The sequence below is a fragment of the Panthera onca genome, chromosome B3, assembly GCF_046562875.1.
Source record: "Panthera onca isolate mPanOnc1 chromosome B3, mPanOnc1 haplotype 2, whole genome shotgun sequence".
NCBI lineage: Eukaryota > Metazoa > Chordata > Mammalia > Carnivora > Felidae > Panthera > Panthera onca.
Window position 1 is genome coordinate 17589613 of NC_138344.1, and position 20520 is coordinate 17610132.

Below are 20520 nucleotides of genomic sequence, written 5' to 3' on the forward strand. Positions count from 1 at the left end.
GTAGCCATATGATCCCCAGGAAGTCCAAGGTCATTCTGAGGGGAAGGTTTGCCTTAGTAGTGTGAGGTGACCAAGATGGCGGCAGGCTGGGCAGGGCTTCCATGGGAGAGCAAACATGAAGTGCTGCCTGATAGAAGGAGGGAGGAGAAGCTGCAGAGGGAGGGAGGGAGGGAAGAACAACCTACAAATACAAATCCATTAGCTTAGAAGACTCTGAGGCGATAGTTCATACCTTCATTTTCATGGCTTCCAGAATAAATTTTAGTGAAAAAAACCTTCAAAAAGAGAACATGTTTTCATATTGACTTGGTAGCCAAAATATTGTAGACTATTGAGCTAATTAAGGGTGGAGCAAGTTGTTGAAATTTTATAAAAGGTGGAATAAAAGGAACTTTGTAAAAACCTATTAGGGCCTGAACTGTTTCCTCCCACCCAGATTCCTACATTCGAGTCCTCACCTCCAGTGACTTCACTTGGGACTAAGGTTGTTGCAGATGTAATTAGTTAAATTAAGATGTCATACTAGGGGCGCCTGGGTGGCTCAGTCAGTTAAGCGTCCAATTTCAGCTCGAGTCATGATCTCACGGCTCGTGAGTGAGTTCAAGCCCCCCATCAGGCTCTGTGCTGACAGCTGGGAGCCTGGAGCCTGCTTTGGATTCTGTGTCTCCCTCTCTCTCTGCCCCTCCCCGACTCACACTCTCTCTCTCTTTTCCTCAAAAATGAACATTAAAAAATTTTTTTAAAAATGATGTCATACTAGAGTAGGTAGACCCCCTAATCCAATGTGACTCGTATCCTTACCAAAAGGAGGAATTTGAACACAAAGACACATAGAGGGGGCAGTCCATGTGAAGATGAAGGCAAGATTGGGGTGATGCATCTATAAGCCAAGGAACACCAGATTGCCAGGAACCCACCAGAAGCTGGGAAAGAGGCCCAGACCAGATTCTTCCTCACAGCCCCCAGAAGGAACCTGCACGGCCAATACTTTTATCTCAGACTTCCAGCCTCCAGCACTGTGAGAGAAGAACTTACTGTGGTTCACGTCACCTAGTGGGTGGTACTTTGTTATGGTAGCCCTTGCAAACCAATATGGAACCCCTACTGGCTAACTCCAGGCCTGGAGGTTTTCCTTCCCTTAGACCCCTAATACAAGAACACTGGGTATACGTATACTTACCCAGAGTGGCTACTTAGATATGGGAGCACCATTTTTTTTTTTTTTTTTTTAATCACACTGTGCTCACATCTGACTTTCTATTACCTCCCTGCCTGGAAATTTGAGTATCTGCTGAGAAGGAGACCTGGAAGCAGGCAAATTCAGCAGGAACAAACACATGACTTTCACTGGCCATGGTTTTGCCTTTGATACAAGAACGTCCAAATGAAAGCACAGCCCACGAATCCCATGACAACCAGCAAGCTGCACTTAGCAGGGTGCCCGCCCTGAAGGGCTATAGTCACACATGAGGATCCATTCTTGAAGGCGACCTGTTGCCATTTCTGAACGCTCTAAATTGAAAAGATTTTTGTCAGCCTACTATTGGCCTCAAATTTCAAACTACTGAATTCTTTAGATCCTGAGTCCTTCTTTCTCTTGTAGCTAAAATGACTTACCTCCTCACTTAGGTCATCCACAGGGGGAAAAATTAGATCCCTCATACAATGTACACAAAAGTTCTAGGTGGATTAGAGGCCTAAATTCAAAAAGCAAAACTTTGATATGTTTAAAAAATATGTAACAAAAAGTAATTCCACGATTTTGGGTAGGGAAGGATTTTTTTTTTTAAATTTTTTTTTTTTTTCAACGTTTTTTATTTATTTTTGGGACAGAGAGAGACAGAGCATGAACGGGGGAGGGGCAGAGAGAGAGGGAGACACAGAATCGGAAACAGGCTCCAGGCTCCGAGCCATCAGCCCAGAGCCTGACGCGGGGCTCGAACTCACGGACCGCGAGATCGTGACCTGGCTGAAGTCGGACGCTTAACCGACTGCGCCACCCAGGCGCCCCGGGATTTTTTTTTTTAAACTAAGCTTCACACCCAGTGTGGATTCCAATGCGGGGCTTGAACTCATGACCCATAGATCAAGACCTGAGCTGAAACCAAGAGCTGGACACTCAAGTGACTGAGCCATCCAGGTGCCCCTGTAAGGAGGGATTTTTTTTAAACAAGACAAAAAATATAAATTAGAACAGAAAACATGGGTAAATTTAGTCATCTTACAAATAAAAACTCCTGTGTATCAAAAGTCAACATTACAGAAAGTGAAAAGCCTGAAGTACACACTGGGAGAACACACACAATATACGTAAGTAGCAAATAATTGGTTGTCAGAAATATGAAGAATGTCTAAAAATTAATAAAAAAAAAAGCCCAATTTAAAAATGAGCAAAAGACATGAATAGACAATTCACACAATAGGAATTCCAAATGTCTAGTATACATGTGAAAAGATGGTCAACCTCACTATTAAGGAAATGCAATTAAAGAAACCATATGATTGGCACATATAAAAAGTTTGACTGTATCAAGTGTTGGCAAGGATGTTGAGTAATGGGAATTTCCATGTCCTACTGGTGAGAATATAGGTTGGCATTTGCGGGGGGCGGGGGGGGCGGGTGTGTGTGCCTGTGTGGCTCAGTTGATTAAGCGTCCGACTCTGACTCTTGATTTCGGCTCAGGTCATGATTTCATGGTTCATGAGGTCAAGCCCCATGTTGGGGCTGACAGCTCAGAGCCTGTTTGAGATTCCCCCTCTCTTTCTCTCTCTGCTCCTCCTCTTTGTGCATTAGCTCTCTCTCTCTCAAAATAAATAAATAAACTTAAAAAAAAAAATAAGTTGGCATTTGGCAAACCTGGTAAAGTTGAGGACATGGGTATTTGTCAAGTAAGCAATTCCACTCTTGGGCATAGACCTCAGAGATAATCTTGAACGTGTGCCCAGAGAGACATGTATAAGAGTGATGAGGCAAATCATATTTACACAGTGGAAAAATTGGAATTTCATCCCACCGATTTACATGGTCACCCTCATGAGCACTGATGATTGAGTTAGGGGAAAGTCAGACGGATAAAACACAATACGTGGGTTTAAAATGAAGAGACTAGAGAAACACCTATCAGTTGACATGGGTACATCTCAAAAATACAAAAGTACAAACGTAATGGGGGAAAAGCAAGCTACAGAAGGAAATATACATATAAAATTTTAAAAATGAGGGGCCTCTGGGTGGCTCAGTTGGTTAAGTGTCTGACTCTTGGTTTCAGCTCAGGTCATGATCTCACGGTTTGTGAATTTGAGCCCCCCTCCCATCCGCCCCCCCATCAGGCTCCACGATGACAATGCAGAGACTACTTAGGATTGTCTCTCTTTCCCTCTCTCTGCCCCTTTCCCTGCTCATTCTCTCTCTGTCTGTCTCTCTCTCTCAAAATAAGTAAACATTTTAAAAAATAAAATAAAAAATAAAAATGAGAAATAATACTGTATATTTTCCTGGTTATACATGCTTTCAGAATGAAAAACACTAAATCAAGCACAACAATTGCCTGTAGTGTGGGGGGAAGAAAACAGGATTAGGAAGAACACAGAAGAACTCCATGTATCTGAAACATCCTATTTTAAGCTTGGTTAGTGTGTAAGGTAAGCATTTGCATAGCAATATCTGTACTTTTATCCTGTTAAAAAGATGAACAGATGCAACCCGCTTTTGTTTAGTGCTTGCAAAGAATGGAGCAGGGTCCAGGCCTCGCCCCTTGGAGTTTTGCTGCCAGCACTCGGGGTCCTGGAGTTCGTACAACCACCACAAATGGAGGCTTATCAAGCTAATGTCCCTACGATGATGAGCCTTCTGGAGCTCACTTAGCTCCAGAAAATACGATTACTTTGGCTTCACAATATATTTAACAAAAAAGGGGCGGAGGGAGGGGTACTATACCAGGAAATACCTAAGCGATAGCCTTACCTCCATCGCCAAATCACTGAAAGCATCAATTTCAAGTAATCTTGTCTGTCTGCATTTGCTCAAGTGTAATGTTTGGGATGGCAACATTTTCTCTTTTCCGTTTCTATCTGCCTGCAGGGAATGCTTTGAGGATTTATTGTCTAGCGTGCCCATAATATGTTTAGGCAGCTTTAGGAAACACCAGACAGATGAAAAGATAGAGAGTTTTGAACAACAGAATGTGGCAGTATGTTAATCTGGCAGGGCCACAACTCCAACCACAACATATTTTATTGAATGAAAATACATCCACAGGAATTCTACAGAGCACGTAAGGAGTTTCAGATGAGCCTCAGAAGATCTCCTAGGGTTGGAGACTTGTTGTAGCAGGCAATAAACAAATGCAATCTCTTTGGTATTACTAAGACAATGGAGAGTTTCCTTTTAAAAGCTCTGGAATTTGGGGCGCCTGGGTGGCTCAGTTGGTTAAGAGTCCGACTCTTGATTTTGGCTGTGGTCATAATTCACTGTTTATGAGATCAAGCCCTGCATGGGGTTCTGCGGTGATTGCACAGAGCCTCCTTGGGATTCTCTCTCTGCCTCACCCCTGCTCGAGTGCATTCTCTCTCTCTCTCTCTCTCTCAAAATAAACATTTTTAAAAAAAATCTCTGAAATTTAGCAAGAATACAGAGCAACAGTGAACAGCAAGTCTCGGTGGGAATATTGCTGATAAGCGAAATCTGAGGACAAATCAATCCTGCAAGAGGCCAAGTGGGATTTTCTAGAGTCACAGGGAGAAAAGGCTTTCATGAGACTCTCCCTCTCTACCCTCTGGCACACACAACAAAGGTTTTGCTCTGCAGAGTGTACTCTCAGGTCTCCGTTTTGCACTAGGGAACATGATCTGTGCCACGGGAGGAGCTCAGACGCCAGAGTTTGGTAGACCTGGCTCTCCTCTGCCAGTCCCAGCTGTGTGACCCTGGGAAATGACCTCCCCTCTCTCAGCCCCATGTGGTTCATTTGAGAATGGGACTACTGAGCATACCCAGCACACAGGACTTCGGCACTTTGACAGAGCCTGGCACGGAAGGTGGTCAAGCGTTAGTAGCTGGTGTGGTTGTTTAAAATCCTCAGTATTATTTGTAGTTGTTTAAGGAAATGTGTATTACAGGCATATAGTGTTAGAAATGGAAAGACAAAAATATGGTACTCTGCAGCGCCTGGGTGGCTCGGTCGGTTGGGCGTCCGACTTTGGCTCAGGTCACGATCTCGCGGTCCGTGAGCTCGAGCCCCGAGTCAGGCTCTGTGCTGACAGCTCAGAGCCTGGAGCCTGTTTCGGATTCTGTGTCTCCCTCTCTCTCTGACCCTCCCCCATTCATGCTCTGTCTCTCTCTGTCTCAAAAATAAATAAACGTTAAAAAAAAATTAAAAAAAAAATGATATTCTGAAATGTAAAGCTGTAGGGGATTCAAGAAACAGAAAGCAGATCAAGTATATGAAGGTAGTAATGTGTTCTGTGTGGTTTTCTGCTTCTCCGCATTAAAAGAAACCCTGACTTTTCAAAAATCAGATGTTGTGTAAGTTCAGAGCATTTCTTTAATCAAAGGAACATAGGATGGAGAAGAGAAGAGAATCAGAAAAAAAGTAAATGATTTCCTTCTTGTTAAACAAGCATAAGGCATGCCAGGCAAATAGTGTCCCATGGAAGGAGCTGCCAGGAGAAACCTCTCCTCTGGAGAAGAGCAGGGCATTTCCCGGAGGAGGAAAGGAAGAGGCAGGGCTCCGAATACACAAGCATTTGTTAGAGCTTTTATATCCAGAAAATAAATGTAGAAAAGGTGATTCTTTTTTTAAAATTTTTTTAACATTTATTTTCTAGAGAGAGAGAGACACAGAGTAAGAGTGGGGAGGGGCAGAGAGAGAGAGGGAGACAGAATCTGAAGCAGGCTCCAGGCTCTGAGCTGTCAGCACAGAGCCCAATGCGGGGCTCAAAATTATGAGCCTTAAGATCATGACCTGAGCTGAAGTTGGACGCTTAACCCACTGAGTCACCCAGGTGCCCCGAGAAGGGACTTCTTTAAAGAAACACATCTACAGACATACAGCTTAGACACCAAGGACCTCCAGGTCATGTATTAATGAAAAAAAAAAAAAAAAGCTAAGTTCTGAAAGCAACAGATTTGTAGATTACTGAGTTGAGCACTGGAGGATCTAAAAGCAAGAAAGGAAGGGCTATCACCAAAGTACAAAGTGGAGCCTGTTTGGGATTCTCTCTTTCCCTCTCTCTCTCTCTGACCACCCCCCCCCCCCAACTCATGCTGTCTGTCTCTCTCAAAATAAATAGATAAAAACGTAAAAAAATTAAAAAAATAAAGCCCACACTGTTGACTACACCACATCACCTTCCTTAGAGATAGAGGAAATGTCCTGTCGATACTCTAGTTTTCACAGTGCACCTGAGAGCCAGTTCAACACAGCAATGCCAGGCCAAGTGCTCCAAAGAAGACTCCAAAGATGGCCTGTCGCACAGTCCGAGGGAAAGCCTGGACAGGTCACACGTTCTGCAGCAGCAGTAACCGGCAATAGAAAATAATTCTTAACACAGGGGAAGAGTTCGCCCATGTTCACCACCGAGTTTCTGTATCACGTTTAGAAAAACAAATCTGCACAGAGGAGCATGATTTGGATTCACTCTCCAAAGTTAATGAAAAGTTAGTGAATGGAGTAGTTCTGGCACAGAGGAGGGCAGGTAGAAGGGAAAGCTTCAGCCCACAGTGAGGGGGAGAAGGCAGAGAGCATGAGTCACCAGGCAGCATTTATCTGTCAGCCCGAGGAGAAAAGAACTGGCTTGGCCTGATGGGCACCATAAAAGGCGAGGCAGAAGGAGGAAGAGGACATGAAAGATGCCCTTTTAAGAGGCACATAAATCCCACGAGAGCTGTCTGAGAAATTATCCTGGCCTTCGACCACCAAGACCTTGTAAAAGAAAAGGCCTCTGTGGTTGTGAATGTAACTACGGAAATGTACGAAAGCAAAGCCCCGCAAATTTCTGAGGCAGACCCGTTTGGGCAAAGCATTCATAATCCAGTGAGGAAACAAAGCACAGTGATCCAATGAAAACCACACAGTTCAAACATGCAAGTTCCAGCGACTATGTCACTGTGGAGAACCTGGACGTAAAGAAGTGGCAAAGTTTAAGACAACTCAGCTAAACACAAAGTAACTTTGTAGGCCAGCTGGGAACGTGGACTCTAATTCTTGTTGGATATTCAGCACAGATGTGTACAAGGCGCGCCATCTGCCGGCAAGATTTAGTACTGCTGATTTGGAAAGAATTCTTAGAGGAGGTGCCGGATTCTGGCGGAGGATAATTTACCCTCTTTTGTAGCAACACCACTCGACATTAAGTTCTAGTAACATTAGATGCAATAAATGTCCGATATTGGCCCCTTGACTTGCTTATTTCCTGTCTTACAATACAAGACAGAATATCTACTTCTAGACAGGAAGAAATTCTGGACTACCAGGCACTCCCAGTCATTACCTCCTTCCTCTTCTCATTACATAAATGGAATCATACAGTATGAATTCTTTTGGGTCTGGTTTCTTTCATTAAGCATTATGTTTGTGAGAGTCATCCATGATGTTAGGCAAAGGAGCAGTTTGATCATTTTCTTTGTATGAATGAACAGATCACAATTTTATCTATTGTACTTTTTTAAAATTTTGTTTTAATGTTTATTTATTTTTGAGAAAGAGAAGGAGAGACAGAGTGTGAGTGGGAGAGGGGGAGAGAGAGGGAGACCCAGAATCTGAAGCAGGCTCCAGGCTCGAGCTGTCAGCATAGAGCCTGACATGGGGCTCGAACTCACAAACTGTGAAATCATGACCTGAGCTGACGTTGGACATTTAACCAACTGAGCCACCCAGGTGCCCTATCTATTGTACTTTTCTAAAAAACATAATTTATTGTCAGATTGGCTTACATACAACACCCAGTGTTCATCCCAACAAGTGCCTTCCTCAATGCCCATCACCCATTTATCTATAGTAGTTTTGATGAACAGTTGGGTTGTTTCCAATTCTTGGCTATTATAAATAACGTAGCTTTGGACATTCTTGGCTATTTCTTTTGATGAACATATGTGTGCATTTGTGTTATATTTAGGAGTGATACTGCTGTGTCACAGAGTAGGCAAATATTCAAATTTAGAAGATGAAGCCAAACCATTTTCTAAAGTAGTCATACCAAATACATTCTAAACTACAACATATGAGAAACCATATAAGAGCATGACATCCTTACCAACACTTGACATTATCAGTCCTTTTAAAAAATTAGCCATTCTAGTGGAGATGTAGCAGTATCTTCTGATTTTAATTTTAATTTCCCTGATGACTGATGAAATGAAACATTTAGGATGTTTATTAGCTATGTGGGCATCTGTGTGTGTGTGTGTGTGTGTGTGTGTGTGTGTGTGTGTGAAGTCTCTTGCCTGCTTTTCTATTCCATTGTCTGTCTTTGTTTTATTGATATATGGGAGTTTTTTTTACAGATTCTAAGTATAAGTCCTTTGCCAGTTATGTGTATGACAAATATCTTCTTCCTCTCTGTGGTATGAAATATATGGTGATTTAAATACAGAGGAGGGGGTTCAGGAGAGCAGGCAAGAAATAGAAAGTCAAAGGAGTGACATCAGAACTCTAGGACCCAGGAGTGAATGTATAATTTCATCACATGTATGTAATTGCACCATCTATCTATCTATCTGTCTATCTATCTATCTATCTGTCTATCTATCTACATGTGTGTAAATGTATATGTATATATAATTGCATCAACGATGTATGTGCCTTGGTTGTGGATGCTCTGATATGACCATGGTCCTCTTTTGCTTCTGGACAGTGGCCATGGAGAAGCCATGGACACAGCATCATGGGAGAAGCTCCTTCTGCCTGAAAGCAGGCGGGTTCTCTGCCAGAACCTCCTGCCATCATGTATTCAAAACATCCTAAACCGGAAACTTACTGTGCAAATGACAATTTGATCCGTGCTTGAATTTCTATCCATTCCTCCTTTACAATCCTTCCACATTGCAGCAGCTCCTTTGCAAGTGTCTCTGCCTTTGTCAAATTCTCGGAAGCTTCTTTAAACCTGAGTTGTGTTCAGGAAACGTCGCACATAGTTCTAGATTCTGGGACCCCAGTTCTTGGGACATCCTTGGCTCTTAAACTTCCCATCACCCTTTCCGAGTCATCTGTCAGCTTTTGATTTGGCCTTGAAAAATTAAACGTAGGCATTATGAATGGCATTTCTACGTGTAAATATTAGAAGCAAAAGGATACTTTTGAAGGGAGAGTAAGGCTCTCCCCATGGTATGGAATAGCTCAATTGAACACTTGAAAACATCTGTATTGTCGTTATAGGGAGGCACGATGGAGTTGGTGAGGATTTCTTTGGCTTTTTCTGCATGTTGTTTTGCTTGCAGGGACAGTCCTGTGGACAAAGGAAAAGAGGTCTCAGTTTCTCTTTCATGTCAGCAGGGCACATGACCATAATGATCTATGGCCAGGAAATAAAATTAGGTCTCCTCCACAGACTGTCAAGTGACACATAGGGATATATCAGGGCAGCATGAAATATTGTCCTGACTGTAAAAACAAAGCAGTGGCTTACACCTAGTACTCAAGATAAATCTCCCCCAAATGGTCTTTCTAGAAATTAAACAGCATAAGCGGGAATTGAACAATTTTGAAACCTCACCAATATCAGATATGAAATATATTCTAAATAATTATAAGAAAACAAACGGAATGCAAGGACTATAGCATTCTGGGCAGGAAATAAGACATTCATGAATTTTCATTCTGGCTGTGTGACAGCAATCTTAATACTAAAAATTCTGAATCTTCTGCTTATCCATCTATAATCATAACTTTAGAGGGTTATTTTAACATAATAAAAATACAATGATATCTAAAAACACTTTACAAATACAATTCCAATGACAGAATGGGCTAATGTGCTACAATCTTATATCCTATAAGTTTGTTGGCTAATATGACAACATGGGACAACATCAAGGAAAATAATCTCTACCAAGAACGAATTCCCCACTGTGTTCCAGTGTTCTTCCATGGGCTTATTAATATGTAGTAAGGGTGGCAAGGGGGGTTGCCAGTTAGGTTTCAGGGCTTTTCACTTCTCCATACTCCCAACCATTTCCCCCCACACTGACGTCCTTCATTCTATCCACATCTATACACCCCTGGTCTTTTTTTTTTTTCTTATATGAAAGTGTATCTCAGAATCTCTAAGAAGCTGCCAAAATACAAAATTAATGCTGTTCTGATGTCTATAAAATGGAAGAACATACTTTCTGATGGAGAAATTCCAAGGTATGTTCTTCATGTGGGAACTCTTATAGATTGTCTAATTTTTTTAAAGTACATATTTAATCCACCTAACAGTGATTTTTTAGTGCCAATTACACATGCAATATTACAAAAGTTAGTGGTGCATTGTATTTCTTAAACATTTTATTTATTTATTTTGAGAGAGAGTACACGAGCAGGAGAAAGGCAGAGACAGAGGGAGAGAGAGAATCCTAAGTACTCTCCATGCTCAGCACAGAGTCCTATGAGGGGCTGGCTCTCATGACCTTGAGATCACGACCTGAGCCAAAATCAAGAGTCAGACACTTAATTGAGTCACCCAGGTACCCGCTCTCACTTTAACTTGAGAAAGAAAGACTATCATGCAAAAAGGGAGCAGCCTATGGAAGAAAAACATTATTTGAAATCCCAGATGCCAGAGGCCACTGGTGCTGGCATCCAAAACCCTACTAACATTATAAGTTGGATAAGTTGTTTCAACTCATTTGTTTCCTCTGGATCTAAAAATATAGGAGGGGGTTCTGGGGTTTGAACTAGGTGATCTCCAGGGTCCCCTCTGGCTCTAAAAATCTTTGATCTAACAAGTGGGACCAGTTAATAATCAGATTTGACCAAATTCATTGGGTGGCAATTCTGTGCTTAGCACTGTGGTGTTTTCCACTTCGTTATTTTATTTATTCACTGGATCCATCCTGGGAAGTTAGTACCACCATCATTATCATCACTTTGAAGACAGGGAGTACAGAGATGTACTCTTGTACACCTTGTCCTGGGTGAAGGAGAAGGAGAAGACATGATATCCTGTTGTTTTTTGCCTTCCCTGCATCCATTCCTCCTTCCTTCGTTTCCTTCTGAGAATGCCCAGCCCCTGTATACCCAATCCATGTGATTTAGCCAAGGTCAGCCTGTCCTCCAGGATCTAGTGGAGCCAAAAGGCAGATCTATCATCTGACTACTCCTTGCCTTTGACCTACCATCCAAGTCAGCCCCAATAGAACCCCCAACTCCTGAGATTTTGGTGAAAAGACATTCTTTTTTTTTTCCCTGGGAATGCTGATGAAGGAAGTCTAAATAAAACTTCTGCAAGCCTTGCTGCTGCCAGATGGGCAAAGCCTGGGTAAGAACAAAGTCCATGCAGAGAAAAACAGAGCCAAGGGGTAGATTAAGAGAGAAACACAAATCTGATGACATTGGTTGAACACCTGGTTTAACCTGTGTAGACACCTGGTTGTCTACAGCAAGTTTTACCCTTGCGTTTTCAAGTTGTATGAGCCAATACATGAACTTTTGTTTACTGCTGGCTTGATTTCATCTCTTATTTATGTTTTTTTTGGGGGGAGGGGTGTTGCTTACAGGCAAGAAATTCTCCATCAAAACAAATGTGAATGGATCCCATTGTAGGCCCACGCTCCATGCCTTGGGCCCCTTCTGCAATACCTTCAAAGCTAAGAATTCTCTCCCAAGAACCCTACTTTTAAGATCATAAATAAAGGGCTCTCCAAAGCCCTCCAAAGGGCTAAAATCTTCCTTCTCTTTTTTATATATTATATTAAAAAATCTCATTCACTTTTTCTGAAATGAGATGGCTACTCAATGGGTGGAGAGGAGAATATTCAAGAAAACTGAATCCTTCTAGTTACGTGTGAGTCACATTTGCACGAAAGAGCAGAAACCCATGGATTGTTACCTCTCCCCCTCCCGCCACCATTGGAGATGAACTCACCTTTCAGCTGGAGGTAGCCTTGGGCCAGATTAACATGTGCCTCTGCTAGTTTCCAGTGTGAGTCACCATAGCAAATTCTCGTCAGCGCCATGCAGCGTACAAGCTCGCGGACAGCCTGTTCATACTGTGACGGACAGAAAATGGGCTTACGAGCTAGATGACTTGAAAACACAGAGTCACAAAGCACAAAGTCAACTAGCATTTTTGTCCATTCAGTGTATATTTCCTGAGTACCTACTAGGTTCCAGGGATACATCAGAGAAGAAAATAGACAAAGATCTGTTTTGGGCCGTGGGCGGTTCATCTATTAGGGTGAAATAGACAATACCTGACAGAAATGAGTAAACTTTATAGTATATTTAAATGGATAAAACATTTAAACTTTTAGTACCTTATGAGAAAGATAACAAATAAAGAAGAAACAGAAAAAGTAGAACAGACATCTAACCATTCCCTAGGCTTTCGCTGCCCATCTATGAACAGCTACTACACATCCAAGCACCAGGGGGCAAGTGGTAGCAATTTTCAAATAAGGCTCTCTGGTTCTCCATTCAAATACCTTTCTTAGCAGCCTAGGGTTAGCATAGCAAATGAGGTTGGCAACTGACAAACAGATTTCATTAAAGCAGTGAGAAGTCCATTTATGTTCAGTGTCTGGACCAAGAGAACAGGGAGCTGGTATGTCCAGCTCAGGTCAGCTTGGAGCAGCAATACACTCAAAGCAAGGCTGGTAGTTTTAAAATATAGCTCCAAAATCCTTTGACTCTTTCCATCCAGAGATAGGGGATCTCTGTCTCCTTCCCTTTGAATCTGGGCTTTATAACTGGCTGATAGAATATGGATGGGATGATGCAGTGCCAGTTTGGGGGCCCAGGTCTTAAGGAACTGGCCGCTTCCGTTTTCTGTTTCTTCTTAGAAACAGAACACAATTGTGGGCTGAGTTGTGTCCCCACTGCCCCTTAAACTCAAATTTTGGAGGCCCAAGTACTTTAAAATGTGACAGTATATGGAGAGAAGGTCTTTAAAGAGGTAAGTTAAAATGAGGCCGTTAGGGTAGAGCCCTAACCCAACATGACTGATGTCCTTATAAGAAGAGGAAGAAATACCAGGGATGGGCACGCAGAAAGAAAAAAATTGTGAGGACATGGGGAGAGGGCACCGTATTCAAGCTAAGCCTTCAAATGACATCAACCCTGCCAACATTTTGATCTTGGACTTGTAGCCTCCAGAACTTGGAGAAAATAAACTTCTGATGTTTAAGCCACCTCGTCTGAGGTATTCTGCTACGGCAGCCCGAGGAAACTGATAACCTAACCACCATGCTATGAGGAAGCCTAAAGAGAGGCCCTTGTAGAAAGGTACCAATAGCTGACCCCAATTAGTCAATCAGAGGAGGGAGCCATCTTGGCAGTGGATTGTCTCTTTGTAGATAGAGTCCAGCTAAAGCTGGGAGTTTAGGGAATGGCTTCCTTGGAGACATAGCAAGTGAATACAGTGAAGAAAAAAGAAAGAAATGATGAAAACACTTGGGAGTCTAGACGGACAGTCTAGCAAAAAGAGAGAGGACCTGATCTGACAATGAATCTATCCCAACCACAGATTTCTAAGAAGAGGGCTATGTAGACTGAAAGTCAGGCCCCTCAATCGTAGCCTGGGTCCTCACTACCTGCAACTGGGGTACAGAAGAGCAGCCTGCCCTCCCTCAACCTTTTTACTTGCTAGAATGCACATTCCAAATATCCCTTTGGCTTTCTGATCTTTATTCTGCCAGTTCCAGTGGCTTCATCCAACAGGCATGGGGAGGAGGCAGACAGAAGAGAAGTATAAGTAGGCAGACAATTTCATAACTGGGATGTGCCTTGGAAATAATATAATTTGATCCCTTTAATTTAAAGAAGAAATGTAAATCTGGAGAGATGAAAAGGATTTATCACCAAATGGTAGAGTCGAGACTTAAAATTCAGCTCCCTGAGGCCAAGTCCAGAGTTCTTTTCACAAAACCATTCTTGGGCCACCTGAAATTTCTTTAACTCCTTAACATTAAAATATGCAGCTCTGATGATCAGTAGGTCTGGCCATATATATATTTAATAATGAGTTTTTGGGGTGCCTGAGTGGCTCAGTTAAGCGTCTGACTTCAGCTCAGGTCATGGTCTCACTGCTTGTGAGTTCGAGCCCCGCGTCAGGCTCTGTGCTGACAGCTCAGAGCCTGGAGACTGCTTCTCATTCTGTGTCTCCCTTTCTCTCTGTCCCTCTTCTGCTCACACTTTGTCTCTTTCTCTCAAAAATAAATAAATGTTCAAAAAAGAATTTTTTTAAATAAAAAAATAAAAATGAGTTTTTAATACCCAAATCTTGGTGTCTAAACACTATTCTTTGCTAAGAATCCACAGCTGGAGCAGGGAAAGTATAAGATGAATCTGAAAAATCTTGCTGTGCCTGAAATGAGTAAAGATCAATGGGGATGTATCGAGGAGGTGGGAGCCAGTGTGAAGGGGCAAATACTGGCAAATATGAAACAATTCATGTTTTGACGATTATAATAGATGGTAATACATTTCAAAAGCAATTTCCTGAGCCCATAACTTATATAAATGAGTGAATAATAGAGTGTAAAGAAGGAACACTCTTCCTTATAGAAATGCCAAATAAATATTGAAAGAATGCTGAGGTCAGAGAATTTGCCATTTGGCAAACATCGTAGTAATAACTGATTCAAGTGAGAATCATTAATGGACGCTAAAACTAGGGGGTGACATTTTAATGAGGAAAAGGACACACACACAGTTTTGCTGAATCTTCCCACTAGATACTTATTAATTACAAAGGGAAGAATAGTAATTCCATAGAGAAGAAGCCTGCCAGACAGCACCTGGACCAAGTGATCAAAGTTAGCATCACGGTAAGGAGACAAAAGAACACCATATGCGTCCTGCTGTGAATCACTAAAAAAGACCCCTAGGTCTTGTCTGTGGAATTCTGGCCCAGAATGGACAACCTGTATCTAATCATGAGGACACACATGAAAAAAGCAAATTGAGAGATACTGTACAAAATAATTGGAGTGTACTTGTGAAGGACTGAATATTTGTGTCCCTCCAAATTCATATGTTGAGGCTCTAACCCCCAATGTGGCATTTAGAGACAGGCCTCTAAGGAAGTAATTGAAGTTAAATGAGGTCATAAAGGTGGGGCCCTGATCCAACAGGATTACTGTCCTTATAGGAAGCGTCACCTTTCTCTCCCTCTTCTTTACCACTGCCCCCCAACACAAAGAGGCCATGTGAGCACACAGCAAGAAGGCAGCCATCTACAGCCCAAGGGGAGAGCTCTCACCAGACACAGACCCTGCTGGAACCTTGCTCTTAAACTTCCTTCAGTCACCCAGTCTGTGGTGTTGTATTGTGGCAGCCAGAGCAGACTAACACAGTAAGTTTTTCAAAAATATCAAGATCATGAAAGACAAAGGCAGGCCAAGGAATAGTTCTAGTAGATTAAAGAAGGCTAAAGACACTTCACAACTATATTCTATGTGAATTAATAGAGCAGGGCATGGATCTGTCTGATTTTTTTTCTGCCAAAGACGCTATTGAGATAATTCAAGAAATATGGATAAGGTTAGCAGATTAGGTAATAATGTTATACCAATATTAGTTTCTTAATTTTATTTTATTTTTTTAATATGAAATTTATTGTCAAATTGGTTTCTATTCAACACCCAGTGCTCCTCCAGTTTCTTGATTTTAATCATGATCCTGTGGGTATGTAGGAGTATCCTCTAAGATAGTTAGGGGTAAATCTATAATATCTGTAATTTACTCTGAGATAATTGAGTAAAATAATGACACACACACACAGAAATAAAGCAAATGTTAGCAACTGGTGAGTCTTGTAACTTTTCTGTAAGTCTGGAAGTATTTTAAAGTAAAAAAAAAAATGCCAACAAAAGGTTATTTTAAAAAGCAAATTACATCATGTTAATACTTTCCAGAAAACACTTTTAAGGGCTCGCACGGCACTTAGCTGGAGACCTGCAAGGTCCTAAGTGAACTGCCTGCCTCTGCAACTGCATTTCACGTCAGTCTGTAGCTTCCTTTTTCGCTTCAAACATGTCTTGCTTGTGCCTACCTCATAGATTTTACATGTGCTGTTTCCTCTCCTTAGAACTCTTTTCCCTTAACTCCTCCAAGCTGGCTCCTTCACTTCCTAAGGTCTCAGCTCTTACGTCACCTGTTCATAGACAGGCCCACTCTTTCCTCAATAGCACTTGACATAGTCTGTGGCTTGCTAGTGTATTTGCAATGCAGACTGCCCCTCAGCTCCATGAGGCCATGCAACCTGCCTGCGTTGTTCACCACGGTATCCAGGGGTGCCTCAACTGAACTGCAGAACACAGAAAATAATTCAGTGCCATCCTAGACCCATAGAAGAGAAGCTAATTCTTTACACACATTGAATGCCTTAGGGCATTAAGGCTTAATTCTCTTGCCGGACTCTGGTTGAGAAAGGCTGCCAGCCCAGTGCCTACCTAGCACACAGCCTGGCACATAGTGCATACTGATCTGTTGCATAATGAATAAGTACACATTCAAGACCAAATTCATGCCTCCTCTCCATAATCCTGCTCTTCCGCCTGTATTCATTTAATGGCAAAGGGTCTGGCAAGCCTCTAGTCACCCAAGTTGGCTGAGACCTGTCATGAATTGTATACATCCACTCTGATTCACTCTTGCCTCTACAACCCCTACATCCCCTCAGTCACCAGGTCTTCCTGATTCACATTTCCAAATTCCTGCCAGAAGATCTTAGCATCTTTACTGTCCCTGCTACATGTAGTTCAGGCTCTTCTAATTCCTTGCTGGTATTATTACAAATATCTTCTGAACTGGACTTCCTCCTCCAATTTTGCTCCCTTCTCACCCTTCCTCCACTCAGCTATGTGAGTGATCATTCCAGACGCTCAAATCTGCTTGTGACACTCCTACTTATCATCCTAGGAGAGTTTCTAATACCTTTAGGAGGAAATCTAAACTCCTTCTCTGTGCATTGAACACCCTCTGGGCCCCAGCTCCTTCCATAATCCAACCTCATTTCCTGCGCTATGTCACTAAAGCCTGAATCCTATGGAAGCAACTTAAGTGTCCATGGATGGGTGAGTAAATAAAGAAAATATGATACATATATATAATGGAATATCATTCAACTGTAAAAAGTAAGGGAATTCTGCCATTTGTGACAACATGGATAGACTCGAGGCATTATGCTAAGGAAATAAATCAGAGAAAAACACTGTATGATCTTACTTATATGTGGAATCTTAAAAAACAACAATGAAAAGCTTCATAGATATAGAGAACAGACAGGTGGTTGCTACGGGGTTGGGGGGTGTGTAAAAAGGGTGAAGGCAGTCAAAAAGTACAAACTTTTAGTTATAAAATAAATAAGTCCTGGGGATATAACATACAACATTATGACTATAGCTAATAATACTATACTATACAGAATACTATTCTATATCTGCTACCCCTGCCCAGAACACTATCGTCTTCTCTCTTACCTGGCCAACTCTTAAGCACTGTTATCAGTGCAGGCCAAGTCACTCCCATCCCAAGAAGCATGCCTTAACTGATCTCCTTTCACCACCTCTGTGCCCACTGCCTCCCCCTTCCTCTACGTTTTGCATCTATTTCACCCAAACTTGAGTCCATCACAGAACTTATCACACTGACTACCATTGTCTGTCCCCCTGCCTATCATCCCAATCAAACCATGAGTCCCTCCAAGGCAAAGGCTAGCTTTCCCATCCGTGCCCCCAGCACCTGCACAGCACCTGGCATATATTAGGTATACAATAGATATCTGTGAAATAAATGGATGGACAAACAGGGCCCAACACCTAAGTGGTGGCAGAAAAATGCATATGGAATAAGCAAATGAATGAGTAAAACTTTCAGAAAACAAGATCAAGAGGAGAAGCTTTGTCTGCTTTGTTATATTCCCGTGCCTAGACCTGGCACTAGGGGGAGCTCAATAAATGTTTATTCACTGATGGAAAAAGATGGCAGTAGATCAAACCTACAACCCAGTGGTCTAGTACACACTTGCCAGAGGTCAGGATAGACTTGTTTGTTCATTTGTGCATTCATTCAGCAAATACAATGTTGACTGTACCAAGTGATGTGCTTGGAGCCCCGAGGGGCTACACCCACTCATCCTCTATATACTCTCTTGTACCAGAGGGTAGAAATATAGCCTAGACGCTCATTCATTATCAGAGCACAGGTGTAGAAAATGAAGGATCCTTACTTCATGACTGCTAGAATAAGACTTCGCTTTCTCTTCACAGAAGTGGAGTTTCTCTCGAGGAGGCTGGAATAGTGCTGTCTGAGGCAGCTTGTTTTGGATCTTCTTTCTAGGTGTAATGCTGACAGCAGCAACAATTTCATCCAGATGATTGGATATGTGGGTTTCCTTTGATTCTTGCATATTTTTATATACATTGTCCTCTAATTTTTAAATAAGAAAACAAAGGTGTTAAATGATAATTTCCATAGTTACTTTTATAAATACACACTTTCCCTACAAATTGATGCTAGGTCTAAGAAAATTTCAACACTTTACCCATGACTTCTTTGAAATTAGTAGCATTTCATCCAAAACGATCTCAATAGCTACTACTAACTTCTCTGTAAAACTTTCAGGCTGATTTCCACACTTTAAGCTAAACCAAACATTCCTCATTCATTTATATATATGTACATAAATGATATAGATACATACATATATGTATATGTATATATACATACATATGTATATATACATGCACGTATGTATATATACATACACATATACACACGTATGTATATATACACACGTGCATGTATATATACATACACACATGTATATATACATACGTGCACATATATATACATATGTGCATGTATATATATACATACGTGTATGTATATATATTGAACCCAACTGTGGTTCAAAGAAGAAATCAAAAAAGAAATTTGAAAGTAGCTTTAACTGAATGAATATAAACACAACATATATATTATATATATAAGTATAGACAAAGGAAATCAGCCAAGCCCAAACAACTCAGAACCCAGATTAGATCACCTGAACACCAGCTGACCTTGAAGGAGGAAAAAAATGATTTATTAAACTTTCACTTCTGGCCAAAATGGAGTAATAAGGATCAGATTTATTCTCTTGCCTGAAATAACCAGCCAACCAACAAACACACAAAAACAAAAAACAAACAAAAAAAACCCCACACAGACCAAAAAAAAGCTATGGAATAATCATTTCCAAGAGACAGGATATCAGATCTGATCAATGGGAAAAAGAAACAAAGTGAGGCCCATGATTGCCCCAGCTTATTGCTTTGAGAAAGTTTCCAGGACATGCAGGGAGCGGAAACCCAGAAGTACCCTGGTGGACTCTCAGTTGAGGAAATAGAGCTGAGGATCTGGGGAGAACAAGGGAGCTAGAGTTCAAAGGAGAGATTACCGGAGAGGATAGAGATGCACAGAGAGAGGATCCTGGAGATTAACAGAGGGATCCTTACAAATATGGGGAGAGAATAATGATCAGCATGTGTATAAGAAAAATACTTGAATCTCGAGAAAGAATCCTCTAGAAATATTGAAAGGAACAGGGTCTGGCATTCACATGGGGCTGGCAGTGCCTGCTCCCACCAACCAACCTGGAAAACTCATAATTCATGATGCATTGGGTAAAGCACTCAGAAGAGTTTTGCTTCAGTAAAACCCCTAGACTGAGCACTGCTTAGACCCACCTAATAAAGCATAAAAATAAGATCTAAAAGGATCAATCTGTTTCTGAGTAACTTAATTGTACCAGAAGACAAAACTAAAGGATGTATAGGAATACAAAAACAGGTAGCATGCAACAAGGTAAAATTCACAAAGTATGACACCCAATTAAAGATTACTAGGTATGTGAAGGGTCAGGAAAACATGGGCCATAATGAGAAGAATAATCAATCAAAACCCAGAACTGACACAGATGTTAAGTTAGTAGAGAAGAACAGTTTTTATAATTGTATTTTACATGTTTAAACAGTTAAGTAGAGACAGGGAAGATATATATAAAAAAAACAAATTGAACTTCTAGATGTGAAAATTATATGTGAAATGAAAAATACACTACATGGGATTAATGACAGATTAGATATTACAGATGAAAAGATGACTGAACTTGTACACATAGGAATAGAAACCATCTAAAAAAATTGACTCCTTATAGGAAAGCAGATTGTAGCAGGGACAGAAAGAATATTTGAAGAAATAACAGCCCTAAATTTCCCAAATTTTTGAAAAACTAAAAAGCTAGAGATCTAAGAATTCAACGAACACTAAACACAAGAAACAGAGAAAACTACACCAACACACACCAAAACCAAGGTAAAGTGAAAAATCTTAGATG

The 20520-nt window shown here is 41.3% G+C and overlaps 2 protein-coding genes across 11 annotated transcripts in view; one reads left to right on the forward strand and one right to left on the reverse strand.

Moving 5' to 3' along the window:
• The window catches only part of TTC23 (tetratricopeptide repeat domain 23), a 105670-nt gene that overhangs the window by 63660 nt on the left and 21490 nt on the right, over window positions 1-20520 (reverse strand). For all 10 annotated transcript variants that reach the window (XR_009605784.3, XM_060617771.2, XM_060617772.2 and 7 more), the window contains 4 exons: window positions 18370-18569; window positions 12064-12187; window positions 9291-9441; window positions 8974-9099 (listed from right to left, as the gene is read on the reverse strand). Coding sequence is in view for 9 of the 10 variants with exons in the window: in XM_060617770.3 (XP_060473753.2) it covers window positions 8974-9099; window positions 9291-9441; window positions 12064-12187; window positions 18370-18569 (601 nt within the window). In the remaining variant the exon portion in view is untranslated. The remainder of the gene's footprint in view (window positions 1-8973; window positions 9100-9290; window positions 9442-12063; window positions 12188-18369; window positions 18570-20520) is intronic.
• Window positions 15317-20520, forward strand: part of LRRC28 (leucine rich repeat containing 28) — a 180658-nt gene continuing 175454 nt past the window's right edge. The window contains exon 1 of the mRNA XM_060617781.3: window positions 15317-15492. The gene's annotated coding sequence lies outside the window, so the exon portion shown is untranslated. The remainder of the gene's footprint in view (window positions 15493-20520) is intronic.